This window comes from Panthera tigris, chromosome A2, assembly GCF_018350195.1.
Source record: "Panthera tigris isolate Pti1 chromosome A2, P.tigris_Pti1_mat1.1, whole genome shotgun sequence".
Classification (NCBI taxonomy): domain Eukaryota; kingdom Metazoa; phylum Chordata; class Mammalia; order Carnivora; family Felidae; genus Panthera; species Panthera tigris.
In genome coordinates this window covers 131,202,167-131,220,715 of record NC_056661.1, presented here as the reverse complement: position 1 = coordinate 131,220,715, position 18,549 = coordinate 131,202,167, and the positions used below count along the sequence as shown (strand labels likewise).

The window sequence follows — 18,549 nt, the reverse complement described above, 5'->3', positions numbered from 1 at the left end:
AACCTTCTTACTCTAGGAGACATAATTTTAACCTTATCATGAACAAACACAAGCTCCTGAATGTGTTCTCCCAAATAATTTTCCAAACACTGGTCATCAGTGAGCAAATCATTTAAACTTTCAAGCTGATTCCACCTGAAAGAACACGTATTTCTCAGTTCCTTGTATTTTTGACAACTCTTTTGTTATATGATTTAAAAATATATATGATTAAACTACTGGTTAAGCAAGAGATTATGTCCAGATTTTTTTTTATTCTTAAGAAAAATCTAAAATAATCCCAAACAGTTGACTACTCTATTGGTAAAAGATGATGTGCCAAGGGAAAATTTTAAATGATGCTTAATATAGCTATTCACTGTACCAGGAGTGCCTTATGAAAAATTGAGCAAGTTCTATTTATTTCTCCCCTAAATAAATTAGATATGCATAATGTGTGTATGTGTTCACATAAACATCATCATGTATTTTTCATATTATATAGCAAAGAGATTTTTATAATGGGTCCTGATTCGATTTGTGCTCAACTTTAGGTGCATGAAAGGGACAGACTGGTACATGTTCTACTTTTAACTTACAGGACTGCCTCCTCCTGACTGTCAAGTCATTTGTGGATCCCAATAATTCTTAAATATTTGGTTCAGAGACCCAGGAAGTAAATTTGGTATAGTCAACACAGGAAAATGGAGACACGCACAAATTTAACATATACTTGCAGAGAATTTTCAGATCCTTTGTTTTCCATCCACTTACCCTGCAATGTCAATAGATCACAGGTTTCAAGCTCCTAGCCTGGTAAACTAATATGTGCAGTAGAGGCAACTAAGTAATGCTGACAATGTTGCTGACTTTGTTAGAATGTTAAACACTGTTAGGCATTGTACCCTGCATGGCAAATTCAGTTTAAGGTTCTTTAAGCTGTTACCGAAGCATTAACTATTTATCCTCATCCAAAACGGTGCCAAGCATTGCATAAAGTGAATATATATCTTTAGAACTTCAGGAGAAACTCCTGGTTGATGCTACATTTTTGGCTATATTAAGTGACTCAAATGGGAGAAGAGCCATAAAGGTCAATTAATAAATTACTAAGAAATTATTAAGTTATACTGGTCTTTGAGAAATGTATGATCTATTTTTCTTCTAGGGCTAATACTGGATTCACCCCCAACCTGAGTTAAGAATCCAGTTGACCACTTAGATTTTGATGTTTTTATATGCAAAATGAAGGGGTTGATGCTTGATTGCTTCGCAACCTTAGAACTGTAGATTTTTTTTTAAAGTTGTATTTCTATGTCTTTATTTCAATCAAAGGAGTTTAAAGAACATTATCTAATCCATATAAAATAAGCACTTGGCGCTTGAATATTATACTAGTTTTTCTTTTGTAAATTAAGCTAAGGAATGAGGATGCTGCCTTTGGTGGCAAACTCTTTTCCTGTAACATGATCAATTACCTACACTGAATCATTCATCTCTCCATGGGATAAATGACACATACCTTTAAAAATTTATCTTCACCTGGCAAAGTTTCCACTTTCTGCTGATTTATCTGCGTGTCCTCTGTTGGTAGATGTGCACATTTGCAGAGGATTTTTTCCAGTAATTGGCATCTGATGAGCCAATCTGTGTCTCAAACTATGTTTGAAGTAGTGTCCTTTAACTAATAGTCCTTTAAAATACCAAGTATCAATATTAGTTCTAAAAAGATCATATAATTCATTTTTATAACTTAGATCAGTAATTCCCAAATAGGAGTATAGCTGAGTCTCCGAGGGAGAGAGAGGACAGTGTAAGATATTATATTTACCCAAAGCAGCAAAGGTTAAAAAAGGTTGAGTGACTGTGTCATGAAGAAAAATTATCTGGACACTCTGGAGATCTTTCATCAAATGGAAAAAAGAAAGTTCACAAAAGTTAATTGATTTTAAAAAATAAACTGGATCTAGAACAAATGAATTTTAATGACTATTTTTCAAAAAATGATTACTTTGTTAATTCTGAATTGTAAAGCTAAAAGTTGGTGTATGTATGGGATAATATGGAGAACACCAGACAGAAAGCAAGAAAGAGCTGGGTTCAAGTTCCAGCTCGGTTACTAAATGATGGGGCTTTCACTATTCCAGGCTTCCATTTTCCTTTATGAAAGTGAAGGGACTAGCCTACATGATTTCTAAATGCCTTAAAATTCTGCTACTCTGTAACTCTACTAAGTTTTTATGCCTTTTTTAAAATAAAACTATTGTATAGATTCTATGTCAAAAACAAAAACAAAAACACCTAATACTTGAGGGATGACAGCTATGATTCTTTCTAACCAGAATACAAGTCCTTGTCTCTCTGGCCCACAGACTCACAGATCATGTACCTTAACCGATCTATACCGGAATCACTTGTGCAGTATCATCAACCTGGAAGCTCTTATTCAGTAGATCTAATGGTGCACCTGAACCTGTGTCATCTGAACACCTCTCAGTGATGCTTGGTTGAAAATCACTCTTCCACGTTCTCTTTTGACAAAATGTCTCTTGAGTTTAAGTTGCAAAGATTTATGACAACAAGGGAAACAGATACAAAGTTATAATCTCAGAAAAGAGGGTTTCTTTCTTTGCCATCTGTGGATAAACTCAATATTTCTTATTTATGACCCTCGCTGGATCAGAGTTTACAGATGTTAGATATTTGAGTATTTTGCTGTGACAACAAATTATCAGGGAATAAGAATTCAGTTGGCATTGAGATATACTATGTATAAGGCAAGAGGAACACACATACATATTTTAAATTATATATGCTTAAATATAGTGCATAAGCACATAATGATAACTTAATAATAAACTTTTAATCTCTGATACCTTTGTCCCTCCAGCTCCATTTGGCACTTTTTTCACCCTTCTCTACCCAGCTTCTTTGCACCAGGAGACTGACCTGAATGAACTGTAATTGTCCCCAAAGCCTCTGGCCAATGCCTAATTCTGGTAGGACATCATATGAAAGGAGAAAAGTAAATTAAGTGTATTTTTGTTCCTAGATCTCTCCTGGAAAGGTCATATTTGGCTGGCTGTGTCCCTCAACCAAAGATCATGGTGCTCTTTGCTTTCAAGCTCTGATGATTACCCCTTTCCTCATCCATTGAGGGAAGGTAACCAACGCTGTTGCAACTGGCTCCCAGTTTGTTGCACTAGCCCTGTGGCTTTTCTGCATTTACACTTTATAAATAGATCCTTGTAAATAAACCCTCCTGGAATTATCTTATTTTGAGCATGACATTGATTTCCCACTTACTGGGATCCTGACTGATACAGATGTTAAAGGTGACTTTGAGACTCTTTGATAAGTACGAAGTGGAATATGTGAAAACTCGAGCTGTAGTTTGTTAAAAAAAAAAAAAAAAGGTATGCCTATACAGTTGAAGAACAGGGTGGTAAAAGTCATGTTAAAATTGAAGTAGTAGTGAATATGAGAAAATGGGACGTTGGTTTGACCTAGGATATTAAGAAGAAGCAAGGAGATGTGAATTTTAACTGAATACAAATACGAAATCACAAGGCTGAAACCGGTAGTGTTTCTGTACCTGCTCCAGAGACACCTGATCTGTGATTAACAGAATACTATGGGCAAGCAGGAAGGAGTTCCTAGAGGAGTAACAAAATGATAAAAAAGTGCTGGAGGACTGACATGTGAGAAGAGATTGAAAGGATGAAATCACCGGGCTTTAGCTAAGTGACTAAGGAGCAACATTCAACTGTCTCCAATCTTGTGAAGGTTATAGACTCCTAAAGAGAGGCAGTGATTACTACAGATCAAGGGAATAGTGCTCTGTGTAAAGAGACAACTCAAGAAGGGAAAAGTTTACCTCAAATAACAAGCCCGTTTTCTAATGTAGAGCTATTTTGTGTCTTATAAAACTATGTTACAGAGTTAAGTGTTACATATTATAGTCTTTGAAAAAGACAAAATCAAACAAATTACAAATTATTACTTAATATTCTATATGTAGGTTCTCTATAATCTATTATCTATTGATGTATCTTAGAAATCAGCCTTCCATAGCATATTTAGAAATAAAAATAATGCCTGCTATTATTATAGTAAGTTTTGTGTTAGACATTTAACACACAGCTCATTTAATCGTTAACATTGCATAACAGTTATAGAAAATGAGGGTTAGAAAATTTGAGCAAAATTCTGAGCATTGCCCAGCTACTAAGTGGCAGAGCCCGAATACAACCCATGGGTCTTTATCTCTGTCTCTGCTTATCATCCTTCAATAGCTAAGTTACTTCTGTATATTATTGTATCTATAAATTTTCATTCTTCTATTGTTTACATGACTGTAAGGATTATTGACTAATTCTTTAAATTATTTTGTTACTATTTTCCTTGAATACCTAGTGATATATTTAGGTAACTTGGATTATGTCTACTCAAAGTTTATGGTCATGAACTTTGCCAAGGATAGCCATTTCCATAGCCATTTTCCTTTCTTGCACAACCCGTGAGGTTACCACTCCTTCTTGTTTTATGGGTAAGGTAAGGCCCAAATAACTTAATTTCCTTATTCTAGATCCTACTCATTTTTAATTAAAAAAATAATTTCCTGAACCACTATTTTATGCAATTCAAATTGTCCAATAAGTTATAATATACTTACAAAGCTATGATATTAAAGAAATGCTATTGGACAGCCCGCCTTTTTTAATTAATCACCTCTCACAATTTAATTAATTGAGGGGCATCTGGGTGGCTCAGTCAGTTGAGCAACTGACTCTTGGTTTCAACTCAGGTCATGATATCATGGTTAGTGAGTTCGAGACCCACATCTAGCTCCATGCAGACAACAGGGAGCCTGCCTGGGATTCTCTCTCTCCCTCTCTTTCTGCCCCTCCCCTGCTCTCTCTGTCTCTCAAAAGAGATAAGCTGAAAATATATTTTTTTCTGTTTTTAATTTAATTCATTGAGTCAAAGAGATAGCGAAAGATCTTGCTCATGTCTAATATTTCAAAGAGTACAGAAGAAGACTATCAAGTCAAGAGTCTCCTCTACCCTACAACCCTCAACCTCTATGATCAGAGATAACCACTGCTAACAATGTCTTCTGTGTCTTTCCAGGAATTTTCTGTGCAAATATCTGTACACACTTTCTTTTCTCACTTAGCTATTTATCTTGGTTATCTTTCTGTATCAATATATAAAGAGCTACTGTAGCCTTTTAATGACTACAAAACATTTTATTGTATGGGTGTCCCAGTATTTACTTTCTTGTTGATGGATATTTGGATAGTTTCTAGAGTTTTAAAATAATTCTGTTATGAATACACACACACACACACACACACACACACACACAAATTTATCTTTGTATACTTAGGTTGTACTGATAAGGCAATTTCTAGCTGGAACATTCCAGGGCCAAAGCTTATGAATATTTAATTTTTTTAATAGGTATTTACCTGATTGTCATCCCCAAAGTGGGTTTTACACGAACACAAAAATTCAGTGGTCTAAAAAGGCTGCTCACATTTTAAAACTCACATCAAACTCCAAGATTTCATGGTATTAACTTCTGCTCTGTGGGCATGAAATGGCAATTTGCCAAAGATGAACATTTTATTCTACATAAATATTTCACTCCTGGGCCAGGCTTACCATTGCTCATATATATTTTCAAGTCAATAACATATTACTTGTGTGTATTTTTCCATAGCTTAATTAAAAGAAACTCACTAATGTTTAAAATAACGGATTTGACTAATTATTTGTTCTAGGCCTTGGCTTAGGCCATTTCTCCCACCTGGAAAATCCGCTTCACTCCAACCCTGCATGTCTATATCCTACCTACCCTTCATGCTTTATTTCAAATGATGCCTTCTCCATCTAAATCATGTTTCCTGAGAACTCCCAGCACCTCTATTTAACCCTTTTATAGTTCACATTTTACACTCACTGTAAGGCCCTGTTAAATAGTAGCTACCATTATTATTAGGCACTGGATTTTTCCAGTTCTACAAATGTTCTTATTTTTTTCCGTCTGCCCTTGTCTGCTCCAATAGATTGATTTAGCTCAAACTACATATTAGTATTGTGGTTGTTTTTATTTTTAAGATCAACTGGTTATAACAATTTTTAATTGTAAAGCTTCAGATTTTTCAACACAGTAAAAAATGATTTAAAATATCTTTTTAGAACTCAGCTCATAAACAAATGCAACTTTAAAAACTGAGAGTTAAATCTGAAACATACTGGTGAGAGTAACATGGATGCTATCATATTAAAGGCCTTTGGAGGCGAGCTAGCATAGTTTACACGCCATTGGACCTATTTATAGAGCTGACTCCTTTCTGCAATGTCAACTGTAACATTATACTTATTTTAAGCCTCAGTATCTCAAATATCAGCCTCTACTAGTTGTACAGTTCTCTCTTATTTGATACCAGAGAGCCCAATGGAGTCTTCTGAAGAACCTAGTCAGATTAGCAAAGATAACTTTTTAGAAGTTCCTAATTTGTCTGATTCTCTTTCTGAAGATGAAGAAGTTAAAGCTACCTTCAAACCTGGTTTCTCCCCTCAACCTAGTAGACGAGGTTCTGATTCTTCTGAAGATATGTACCTGGGCACTCCGTCTTCAGGTACAAGAAGAGTTTCATTCGCTGACACCTTTGGATTCAATCTTGTGTCTGTCAAAGAATTTGATTGCTGGGATTTACCGAGTGTTTCAACCAGTTTTGACTTAAGTAAGGACATTTTCCACACAGAAGAATATGTTTTATCTCCACTCTTTGAGTTGCCTTCTTCAAAAGAAGATCTTATGCAGCAACTTCAAGTACAGAAAGCAATACTGGAGTCAACTGAGTATCCTCCTGGGTCTACGAGTATGAAGGGCATTATTCGAGTTTTGAATATTTCTTTTGAGAAGTTAGTATATGTGAGAATGTCCTTGGATGACTGGCAGACACATTATGACATTTTAGCAGAATATGTCCCAAATTCATGTGATGGTGAAACTGATCAGTTCTCCTTTAAGATTTTATTGGTTCCCCCTTACCAAAAAGATGGCAGTAAAGTTGAGTTTTGTATACGTTACGAAACTTCTGTTGGTACGTTTTGGTCAAATAATAATGGCACAAATTATATACTGATTTGTCAAAAGAAAGAACAAGAGCCGGAGCCTGTAAAACCACGGGAAGACGTTCCTAATAGACAAATAAAAGGCTGCTTAAAGGTAAAATCAAGGTAAGGATATGTCTTACATTCATTACTCTTCATAGTCTTAAAGTATTTTATGTCATTCTTCATTTCATGTGTTGTAAGAAATAGCCATTCTGTTTAAAAATATACTGCTCATTATATAGAAAACAACGGTGCTAGGCTTTAACAACGTCAGTGCTATTCAAATAATAGCACTGTGTTATCTCTCCTCCAAATGCAAGGAAAAATATGGGCATAATATAATAAATGGAGAAGCAGGGGAGTACAATGTGCATATTGCCCGCCTAATGACTTACAAATTGTTAAATTCAACCATGGAATGTAGATTCTTAACATGTAAAGCTTCTTTTTGACATATATAGTATATTTACTTTCAGTGGCTTTTAAATGTCTATGCCATACTTCAAAACATTTCTGATTCTCACAAAACAGTGTTTCAATATGCTCTTAGTTCTCAGAAATTTGTAGGCTTCCCTCCAAACTTTTTAATGACTGATTAAGTCATATAGGAGTGTTTGGAGTGATACGTGTTAAGTAAATCCTAACAGTGATGACTTTAACGACAAACTAAGAGAAAGACAAAAGTATATGAGTTATGTATGAATCACATAGAAAGTTTATAATTATAAACAAATATAACATTATAGAACACAAAGTAGCATAAGTTAGTAAAAGCAAATGGAGCAGAATTAAAAAAAAAAAAAATGACCCAAATAGAAATAAGGAGATTCAGCTTTATAGATCAGAGATTTGGGATGTGACTCCTCATTAGTAACCCTGCTCTCCTGTTAATATGAAAAAATAAAGAAAACTGCATTCGGCTGTCTCCACTGTAGAGTTGGCTAATTTCCATGACACTAGGTTAGTAGATAAAACATCCAGGAGGAGACAGATTCCTTCTGATCCTCCAAGTGTCTCAGTGGGAAAGTCGACTTTGCTCCACAAGTCACAGGCAAATGTTTGATTGTCCTTTGGGTGGTCCATCCTAACTGTTACTAGACCTAAAGATTCTCACAATTGCACCAGAAATAGTGTAATTTGAAGAGGGAACTGTATTAGGAATCAAGACACTGAGATTCCAAGTGGAATTTAATAAAAAATATAAGGAATAACGTTGGAAAAATTTCAACCTCTTTATGCTTTAATGTCTTGATTTATTATATGATAGTAAATAATAACACTAAATGTGTTAGTCTAACACATTGATGAACTAAATATAACATAGGTGGAAGCAATTCAATCATATAAAATATTTCTATTTTCATTATCCTTTAAAGTCATTTGAAAGATTGGCTTGCTCCACTTTGAGAAGTTTGCCAACTTTCTCAGTCCAAATAAAACTTTCTCAGATTTTAACTGATGCTGTTAAGAGAATAGTATAACCATAATCTCTACATGTGCTAAAATAATAACTTAGATGTTTATGAAATTACTTGGCAACATGTTACCTATATAGACAAAATAAGTTCAACACTATTTAACAAAGTAATTTATATACACAAACATGCACATTGAATACTTTACAATATCTATTAAACGTGCTGCAACTTGCTCTCTCTGTTAGTGAAAAGCAAAATTTAGAAAGGTCACAACCTTATTGTCAACATGCTAATAGAAGAAGCAGTGTTTAAGTCCAAGGTATTTTCTGAAGTTTAAGATGCAGCTTTAAAAATACAAGCAGTGAACTATGGTATAGATAGAGGATTCTTTTGATAGATAAACCCTGACTTGAAACCAAGAACAAAAAAGGGCAACTGATAGGTCTAATCTTCCACCCCAGTTATGATATTATTGGAACTTCTCCTAGTCTAAGATATGTATAACTATATACATCCATACACACATTTGTATTCAGAACAGTAATCATTGGATTCATAGCGGACACCATTCAAGTTTTAATATTGCTTTGGGGAAAAACCTGAGAAGAACTAAACCACAAAATGGTCTAAAGGCCTGTAAAGTTTCCTAATGAGTTATAAAAATGGAAAAAATCTCTCTCCTTCAAAACCACAAATACATTTTCTGCACTTCTATAACTTAAAAATGACCAACATAATTCAAACCACATTTTGAAAAAAGCATTTGCCTCTGGAGGAGGCCTTTTGTGCTGAGTTTCAGTCCAACATGAATTTTTACATCTGATTTATATACCACTCAAAATGGAGTGTATAAAGGAAATCCTGACAGATCCTTAGAACAGCATGTGCCGTAATAGAATATTTATACAGCTTTTCCATGATATAATTTATATGCAATGGGGTTTCAAATATTCCTAAAACTCACACAAGAGAGCATTATCAAATTTCTAAATGAATATTGCAGTTGGATTTCATTGTGAAGAATTTAGTTAGGGAAAAAGAGCACACCTTATTAGTGTTATTTTGCAAAACGTGTAGTTGGCTAAAATAAAAGTGAACTAATACTTATTTGATCAAAAAATTATAGCTTCTAAAATATCCTTCTCCCTTCAAAGAGTTATGGAATCTAGATAGGTTTTGTTGTTGTTGTTGTTGTTGTTGTTTCTGTTTTTAGTGTTTCCACACTTCCTCCATAGCTTAATTTGCAGGGCACTTCTTCCATAGGATAAATACAGAAGAGAAATTTATGTGGATTTTTGCTCCATACATGCAAGCAATTGATAATACTGTGTTATATAACTCAGAGTTAAAGTGAAAATAAACTGTCCTGATGCAGACAGTAACATCTAGCTCCAATTCTTTTTAAAACCAAAGTTAATTTCCTATCAGGGTCCTGGAGATTGTATCTTCTGAAAGTGTCAATAATTCCTTCTAATAAATACAGAATGAACTGTGGGAACACATTTAGTGAGGTAGGATTTCTGTTATGTCAATCACCCTAGGCACTATGCTTTTCCTGTGGAGATTTTTTTCAGGTCAGAGTCTGAAAATCTCTACATTGATATGGCTGTCTATTTGATGTTTGTTAATCTATCCACTTTGACAGAAAGAAATATCTAGAGGGAGAGGAAAGCAGAGTTTGTAACTCTCAGGCATGTGACTGAGAGTGACCCAAAGGTATTTAATTGCACGGAAAGTCATGCATCATGAGATACTTGATAAGTGTCACCACATATATGGCACAGGTGTATGTGTTAGCAAACAAACTAAGCAGATTTCTGATCTGCATTCCTTGGGATTTATTTCAAAATAAATGACCAAAAGAAATAAATGACATTGATATAAATTACATTAAATTTACAGAGATAAATAAGCCAAAAATAGCATGCATAAGCAGTTAAAATTACGGGCTTCAGAGTTAAACATATCTGGCTTTGAGTCCAAGCTCTACCATGCTGGCTGTGTGACTTTGGGCAAGTTAAGTTTGGTTTCTTCATCTGTTAATTGGGAATAACAGTAGTACTACTATCTTCTAGGGGTTGACATTTCTGTGGCATGATACATATTAACTTCTATGGCACAGTGTCTGGCCATGGTAAGTTTTCAGTAAATGTTAACCAGCATAAAAAAAGACAAGGCTAACTTTAGCTTTAGGTGGATCTCAAAAACCCTAGAAAGGCTCAACCTGCCCCAAAGTCTTGATACCAAGACTTTGCTTTCAGGGTTCCCAACTTTTCAGCTTTGGAGAGCCATTCCTTTGTCTGTTGCAGGATTTTAATCAATAAACAAAACTAATTCAATTGCAAATTTTCGTGAGAAATGTGTCACCTTATATCTGAAACACCCTGAAACTGGGTTTCTTAGTGAGTATTAAAATTTCCACATTTACTAGATGACAAAATAGAGGAACAGAAAGGAAGGGGTAAAAAAAAAAAAAGGCATGAATTTCAGCATTGAACAGACAATGCATATTAATCCCAGTAAAATATATAGTTAGTAGCTAGGTGACTGTGGACATATTACTTTACTTCTCAGCGCCTCAGTTTATTCATCTGTAAAATAGGGGTAATGATGCCTGATATTGTGATGATTCAATTACCATAAAATTAGATACTTTTAAGGCTTCTAATAGAGTGCTGGCCACATACAGAGTAGTCATCAAAAGCGAAGCATATTCGCCATGATTATCAAATCTTGTTCAGCTAATTTCCTGATTCTTGGACTTGTACGATTTCTCTAGACCTCATAGTCTACCTTGTTCAGGTTCCAAAACTCATTCAACAAGTGTTTATTAAGGACCTGTGTGTTGTCAGACACCAGTATCCATGAGAAAAACATGGCTGCAAACATGACTCTGAGATGAGGAGAGGCCCCAAAGAAAAGGCCTCCCAGGGGCTGAGAGAAGAGACAGGGAAAGAGAGAGACCATCAGCTCCGATTCTTTGGGTATACGATGGGATAAAAAATAAAGTAAGAACCATTTACATTATGTTTCATGTTTTCTAGAACATGTGATCTATCACTGATCTTGTGCAAGGGCTAGAGGAGTGACCTTTTTGTTCCCCCACCAGCTGCTAAATGTATGTTCCCAACTGTTGGGTACACAGACTGACTTCATCTGGTTTTCTATTTTATTAAGTGAACCCAATTTATTATTTTAAGTAAAGAAATGGCATGATATAGGTGTTGGATGGTATTTATAACTTGGCCAGGTGAATGCAAATAAATTCCTGAAAGATTTCAATGCCAAAGGAGAAAATTGATCAGTCTTCAATTTTTGTACCCGAGAATAGAATAAGGCACATTCAAGAAGGGAAAAGAGAGAAATATTTTCTAAAGCATGATTTTAAGATTACAGAGAGTTTACCTTTCAGGGTGGTATAAAATCGTCAAAATGAAGCCAAGAAAAGCATTGGAAAATGGAGCATAAGATATGGTAATGTTGCATGTTCCAGTCAGGCCCATTGGATCGTGAGACTTCCTTAATTTACACTTACAGTATAATCTGGGATCCTGGAAATAGTCCAAAGAGGTGTAAATAGCCCCATGAGGCCTTTAGGACTTAATGTATTCCATAACTAACTTGTTGTGAGTCCGTACTAATTGTGGAAGCCAGGTCTGGTTAAAGCGGGGGGGACCCTGGCAAGGCCATATGGAAACATAAAACGCAGCTGCACAGGACCTGTCAAGAGGACCGTTTAGAAGCTGCCAGCTGGTTGACAGCAAGGAGCCAAGTAGCTTAGTTTCCTTGGAGATCTACCAGGGCTTTGTGGCTTCCTGGTTTTGTATAAACCCATAGCCCTAGAAGCCTAGATTCCATGGAGTAGTTTTGGAGCCTTTTCTGAGAGAAGAAGAACCTGAGAGTCTCATCATTCAAGGTGTTTCTGAAGCTCTGGTTGAAGGAAATCACTATGGATCCCGTTTCTTACATGGATCCTCTGGATCTCCATGAGACTTTACTTCCCACCCAAAGCCCATCTGCAAGTCTACACAAATTCTGATAGGGCCCAAGCATTCTGAGCCAATAAGGCTCCAAGAAGAAAAAATGATTATAATTTGGGACATTTAGTTTTCCACCTTCTTCCAATTTTGCTGCCTGTGGCTCTTGTCCCTCTTCTAAGTTTTTACCCCAACATCCCAACAGAAATAATATAGGGGAAGTGACCTCAGGAGCAGACATCTGAGGTGGGCCCGACTCCTTAGTGCCCTGGCAGACGTAAAAGTTCTTCTACACTCTGACACTTCACCTTGAAACCATGCCTGAAACTTTTACACACACACACACACACACACACACACACACACTTCCCTTCCTTAAATGCAGACACATCTAGGATGGAAGGGACTATCTTTATCTTACACCTGATTAAAGTCAGCTGCACAAGGGGGCTTTAAGTGTGGATCGAAACAATGGAAATGGATAATTTTAGAGCAGAGAGCATTATGGGATACAAGGCAAGTTTGTGTACGGAGTTGTAGTAAAGGCTCCATAGAGGCAAGAGGACTCGGTGGGGGGGGGGGGGGGTCTGGACTGTATGTGTGTATTGAAGGGAAAAGGTGGATTCCATAAACAATGAGGCCTAATGGAAACAGCATACCATTTAAAGTCGGGCAGATTTGAGCTGTCAGTATAACTAATTACTAACTGTGCAAACTTGGATAAATTTTATTTTTCATCCTTTTCACTAAGGCCAAAATAGGGATAATAATTTCTACTTGGCAGAGGTGCTATGAGAAATACATCAGTTAACATATACAAGCATCTGTCTCAGTTGCTGATACTTTATATGCACTCAAAATGGCATTGGTGATAAATTCCACTTTTTAAAGTTTATTTATTTATTTTGAGAGAGATGCAGAGAAAGTGAGTGGGGGAGGATAACAGAGAGAGGGTTAGAGGATCTGAAGCAGGATTCGTGCTGCAGACAGCCTGATGCAGGGCTTGAACTCATGAACCTCAAGATCACGACCTAAGCTGCAGTTGGACACTTAACTGACTGACCCACCCAGGCACCCTGATAAATTCCACTTTTATAAATCTTGTATATGGCTAGTTCTATGCTCAGGATTAATGGAGGCATGCTTTTTTTTCTTATAATAATTTCTGCTGCCAGGACCCAGGCTAATACAAAGAGTTTCAATTTTAGTTGTATTATAGATTCAATAAGCTTTTGGTCACCAATCAGGGACACCAATATTGATGCCACTGCTGCTATGAGGAAAATTATTTCCAAATTCCAGCAATTTCTGGGTTACAAAAAAAAAATCTGGATTGCCTGTTCATAAGTTGAACACTACTTACAAAAAACTACAACGTGTTTCTTTTTAAGGTAGTTCTTAAAATAGTTCTTTTGGACTAAATAAATAAAGTTACCTGCACATGACTTCACCTTATCGCTTTATACCTATGAATAGAAGATGAAATTGAATTTTATGTAGTTCTTTTCCTCTAAGAAAATATATTATATACCATTGCATTTCAGTCATTTCTTTGTTTTAAAGCATTCTCCGTACCCTACCTCTATATAAAAAAGAAAAAATCTCCTCAGGACATATGCCTCGGATCTTTTCAGGCTTTTATTCTGCTTCTCTAATAGTTTTACTTGGGTAAATGCCATGGTAGTGTTATTATCTATTGTATAAGTAATAACTGGTTTTGAAAGCTTAATCATATCACCCTGCTGTTTAAAGATTTTATGACAAAATAGAAATTGCTAGATTGGAATGTTATATGGCATTGTTTAGTGACAGAGACCAACTGTACATTAAACAAATCTGTCTCAGGAAATTTTGCTACTCTCTCCCCCTCAAGTGAAAGGGTCTGAAATTGGGGTGTGTTGCAAATAAGTACCATTTACGTCACAAATAGAAATGGGATTCAAACTGTCATAAGACAATGACTGTCCTATGTGTGGTTGTGGATTTGAATTTTATTTACCCCTTTTGAAATCTGTAGTAGTAAAAAAGACAAAATATCCCCCAATTCAGATTTGTAAAGCATGCCAAATAGTAGGCCCTTTTCTTAATTATGTGAAACAGATTTTATAGCCCATTTAACATTGATGGTATTCTGATTTGTTTTACAGATTTAAGCTATGATACAAATCAAATAGACTATAACTTCCTAAGTAAAACCCCAAGCTTATTTTCATTCTTAAAAATTACTGTGGATGTCCATACACAATTACAAATCACATAGAAATGTGTAGGTAAATTTCAGCTTCATAAGCCATGTGTGAAATGAAACTGGGAACAATACTCACGTTTTACTAATATCTCCCTTTGAGGATTAATACAGCTGATTTTATAATGTACTGTCATATGTTAAATCTTCTGGGTATTTACCAATAGAAGCATTGCACAGATTTTGAAAATCACATTCAGGTGCAATAGAAAATATAATCTTCACATATATTCTAAGTAGGTCTCTATTGTGTTTGGTGTAAATAAAGTTACAATCATTGTTTCCAATGTTAAAACACACTTGATTTCTGAGTAATTTTCAACAAGTCGTATTGTTTTAGAAAAGACCGCTTAATTCTTTTGCTTCCAGGCAGACTTATGCCAAAAACTACTCGGGCCGAATGGTTATATATTCTCTTATTAATCATCTACCGGGAAATTGTGCTCTTCAGTAATGTATTCTATCAGGAATTCCTTGTCTTTTATGTCCCATTCATATTGTTCTAGGTCTTTAATCTTGCCATTTGTTTCCTCGGTTTCTGTGACTGATTTCTATTTTCTTTGTCAAGTAACCTAACAGCTTTAGATTGTTACCCTGCAGGCCTAACTAGTAAACTACTAAACTAGTTGGTAGTATTCTAATGCAAAAATCAAAGAAGAAAAAAAACCTCCTCACCAACTAGATTTTCCGAAGGAGTGAAGGGTATCACTATTCCAAGGATGGCACTGTGGGCACTAACATTTCAGGTGTGGCAGGGAACAGAAGGCTGCTAAACAGCTCTCCCGATCCTGCCATTAGTAGCTTTGAGTTCTGAGTTCTGGAGTGATTGTTATTATTACTGTACTTCCTATGGGAGTCACAGAAGAGAAAGATACTTAATTTACAAAATTACAAAGTTAGAGGTATTTCAGAAGATTACTCAGTGTATTTCTCAATTCTACCTAAAAAGATAGCTGTTAGAATCTTAGACAAATAATGAATAATTTAGAATAGCTATGTACACTATTTTATAGATATCTAATATTTTAATAAAATTTCACTCAAGAATATAACTGTATAAGACAATGAAAAGAAATTTTGAATAGGTTTATAAAAGTCAAATGTAGTCTAAGCCAGCTGAAATTTAAATTGTTAAGTGTATCCTTTTGTAGAAAGGTTAATACAATGTCTACAAGCAGAATTCATCTGAATAGATGTTAAATTTCTTGACTGTGTGTGTGTGTGTGTGTGTGTGTGTGTGCGCGCTATTTGCTTTAATGAATATATGCAGAGGACTGGGAAAGCTAATCCAGTTCATAATTTATTTAGTAAATTGAACATAGCGAGCAGAAGTAATACTGTCCATCTATATTCAAATTATTCTTGACTCAATTCCTTTTTGTGGAAAAATATACATACACGTATCTGTTTTTATGGGCTTTTTACTTAACCCTTATCTTGTTTGTGTATATGTGTGTGTAATACATAAAGACATTCTTCAGATAGATCATATGTTTGCTAATCGTGTGCATATTTTCTGTATTAGTAATATCTCATTTAAAGCTAACTTTGGCAAACAAAGTTAAATTTTTAGATAATGCTCGTTATATGGACATTCAAGACATTTGTTTACCATTCTCATTAAACTCATGTAGTTCAAATAGGATCCCTTTTGCCCTTATATTGCTTTGGGGTTTTATTTGTGTGTTTGTTTTGTTTTAAGTTTAAGAGAGAGAAAGAGAGCAAGGAAGGCGCAGCGAGGGAGGGAGAGAGGGAGAGGGTGGGAGAGAGAGAAAGAGAGTGAGAGAGAATCCCAAGCAGGCTCCTCACCATGAGCGCAGAGCCTAACTTGGCACTCAGTCTCATGAACGGTAAGATCATAACCTAAGCCAACTGAGCCACCCAGCTGCCCCTTGGCCTTATATTTCTTTATTCTTCCTTTAAATGACAGTATTTCTGGCCATATTCTTTCATGGAGTAGTTGCTTCTAGGGTACAAAAGGAAACAGCTTTCCTTAAATGAAAGGATTGCTGTTTACCATGTTTGTATCTGATGTAATTTATTTAGAGACAGAAAAATTAACATTTAACAGAAGACTTATTGCTTATCATATATTTGTATGTCTGGAAGGAAGAGGACTTCTGTCATAGGGCTCTCGGTATCTGTTTAGTCACAATGTTTACAAAGGTGGCATTTACAGTGGTGGCCTTTTCCTGTACTTAAAGAAAAACTCGTGTGTGTGTCATCTTCCCAACTGGACTGCAAGTTCCTTGAGGCCAGGAATGATATGTTTGTCTAAGCGTGATTCCTCACTGTAACTAATAAAAGTATTTGCATTTAAAAAGCTCTTAAAGATATCTATTAAAGGCAACTGGTTTTCTCATTGATAACCCTGAGGCCTAGTAAAATCCAAAAGCAGCTTCTGAATAATTGAAGACTGAATTATGCTTGTTACAGTTTAATGATGAGTACGTTTATTGTTTTCACAATCTTTAAAACTCAGATGCCTTCTGGACATCTCCATCTGGATATCCAGGTGGCAAATTAATTCCCTTGATGTCTCACACCAAAGTTACATTACTCCTTAAATCATAACTCGTCTTCCTTTATTTTATATTTTGTTTAAAATAATAGACAACATCCCTGCCACGCATATAAAAAACTTAATAAAAGACAACATCCCTTAATAAAAGACAACATCCCTGCCATGCAGATAAAAAACAGAAGAACTGATTTCCCTTTTGCTGGTTCCTATTGATTCTATATCCATATTATATTTTATGGCCATGAGGTAATGATCGTGTATTTGATCAAAAATAAAAATTACTTTAAAAATTAAGAATAGAATATATAAAGACTATAAATACATATTATAAAAAACAACAGATGAAAAGCAAATTTGTCTCTGCAGTAACTTTCTCAACAATTGAGAAATAAATTAATATGGTCTACTATGGGATTGTCTACTACGATGGTCTTTTTTTCTATCCCGAGTCTTCCCAAGTCTTCCCAAGACCTGATTCATGGAGTCACCATAATATTACTTTGAAGTAATGTCAAATAATCTTATCTCAAATAAAATAAATATTCATTGGTTGGCCTTTGACTTTCTTTATACCACAGTCCAGACCAGTGGGACCAGAGCCAGAAAAATTTAACAGGCTGAGTAATGAAAGACCAAAGGCAGATATTGTATGTCTACTGATCAGAATTGGGTCATTCATTCTTTTTTCTTGCCAGGGCTAGGACCAAAGCCAATACTCAGATTAGTGCTACTGTTGCTCGTGTGCTGCTCCCTCAGCCTGACACCTGTGGATTCTGGGCCTGCCTGCTGTCCTGTTAGCTTTTCTTTATTTTATTGTCTTCCCTTGACTGGGCCTTTTGCCTCTCCTGGATGCCTCCTGTGTACCTAAAGCTCAACTGTGTTAAGTTGTTTGGCACTTTCAGCTCTGTCTTGGGACTGCAATCTTGGTCTTCCCCTACATGAAATCAAAAACCAAAAATATTTAAGGGGACTAATGCAATGCATCTAAATGTTTAACCTTAAACCTACAAAGGCAGTGTGATGGATCTGCTACACTCTATATAATACTATTTACATTTTTTTGGATATAATTTTAGATTTAAAGAAAAGTTACAGGAAGAATAGGAAGACTTCCCATATTCCTGTATGCAGATGTTTTGAAACTATATAACACAGGGGCCCATTTGCATTGATTCTTATAGGCAAGAGCTTTAACTTTTGAAAACTTTAAGCAATGGAAAGTTTCTAGTTTATAGCTAATTGCTGATTTTGCAGAACATAAAATACCTTGAAAAT

The 18,549-nt window shown here is 35.4% G+C and overlaps 1 protein-coding gene across 1 annotated transcript in view; it reads left to right on the top strand.

Moving 5' to 3' along the window:
- The first annotated feature begins 6,445 nt into the window (after positions 1-6,445).
- Positions 6,446-18,549, top strand: part of PPP1R3A (protein phosphatase 1 regulatory subunit 3A) — a 37,893-nt gene continuing 25,789 nt past the window's right edge. Inside the window, exon 1 of the mRNA XM_007089151.2 lies at positions 6,446-7,233. Within this exon, the coding sequence (XP_007089213.1) occupies positions 6,446-7,233 (788 nt within the window). The remainder of the gene's footprint in view (positions 7,234-18,549) is intronic.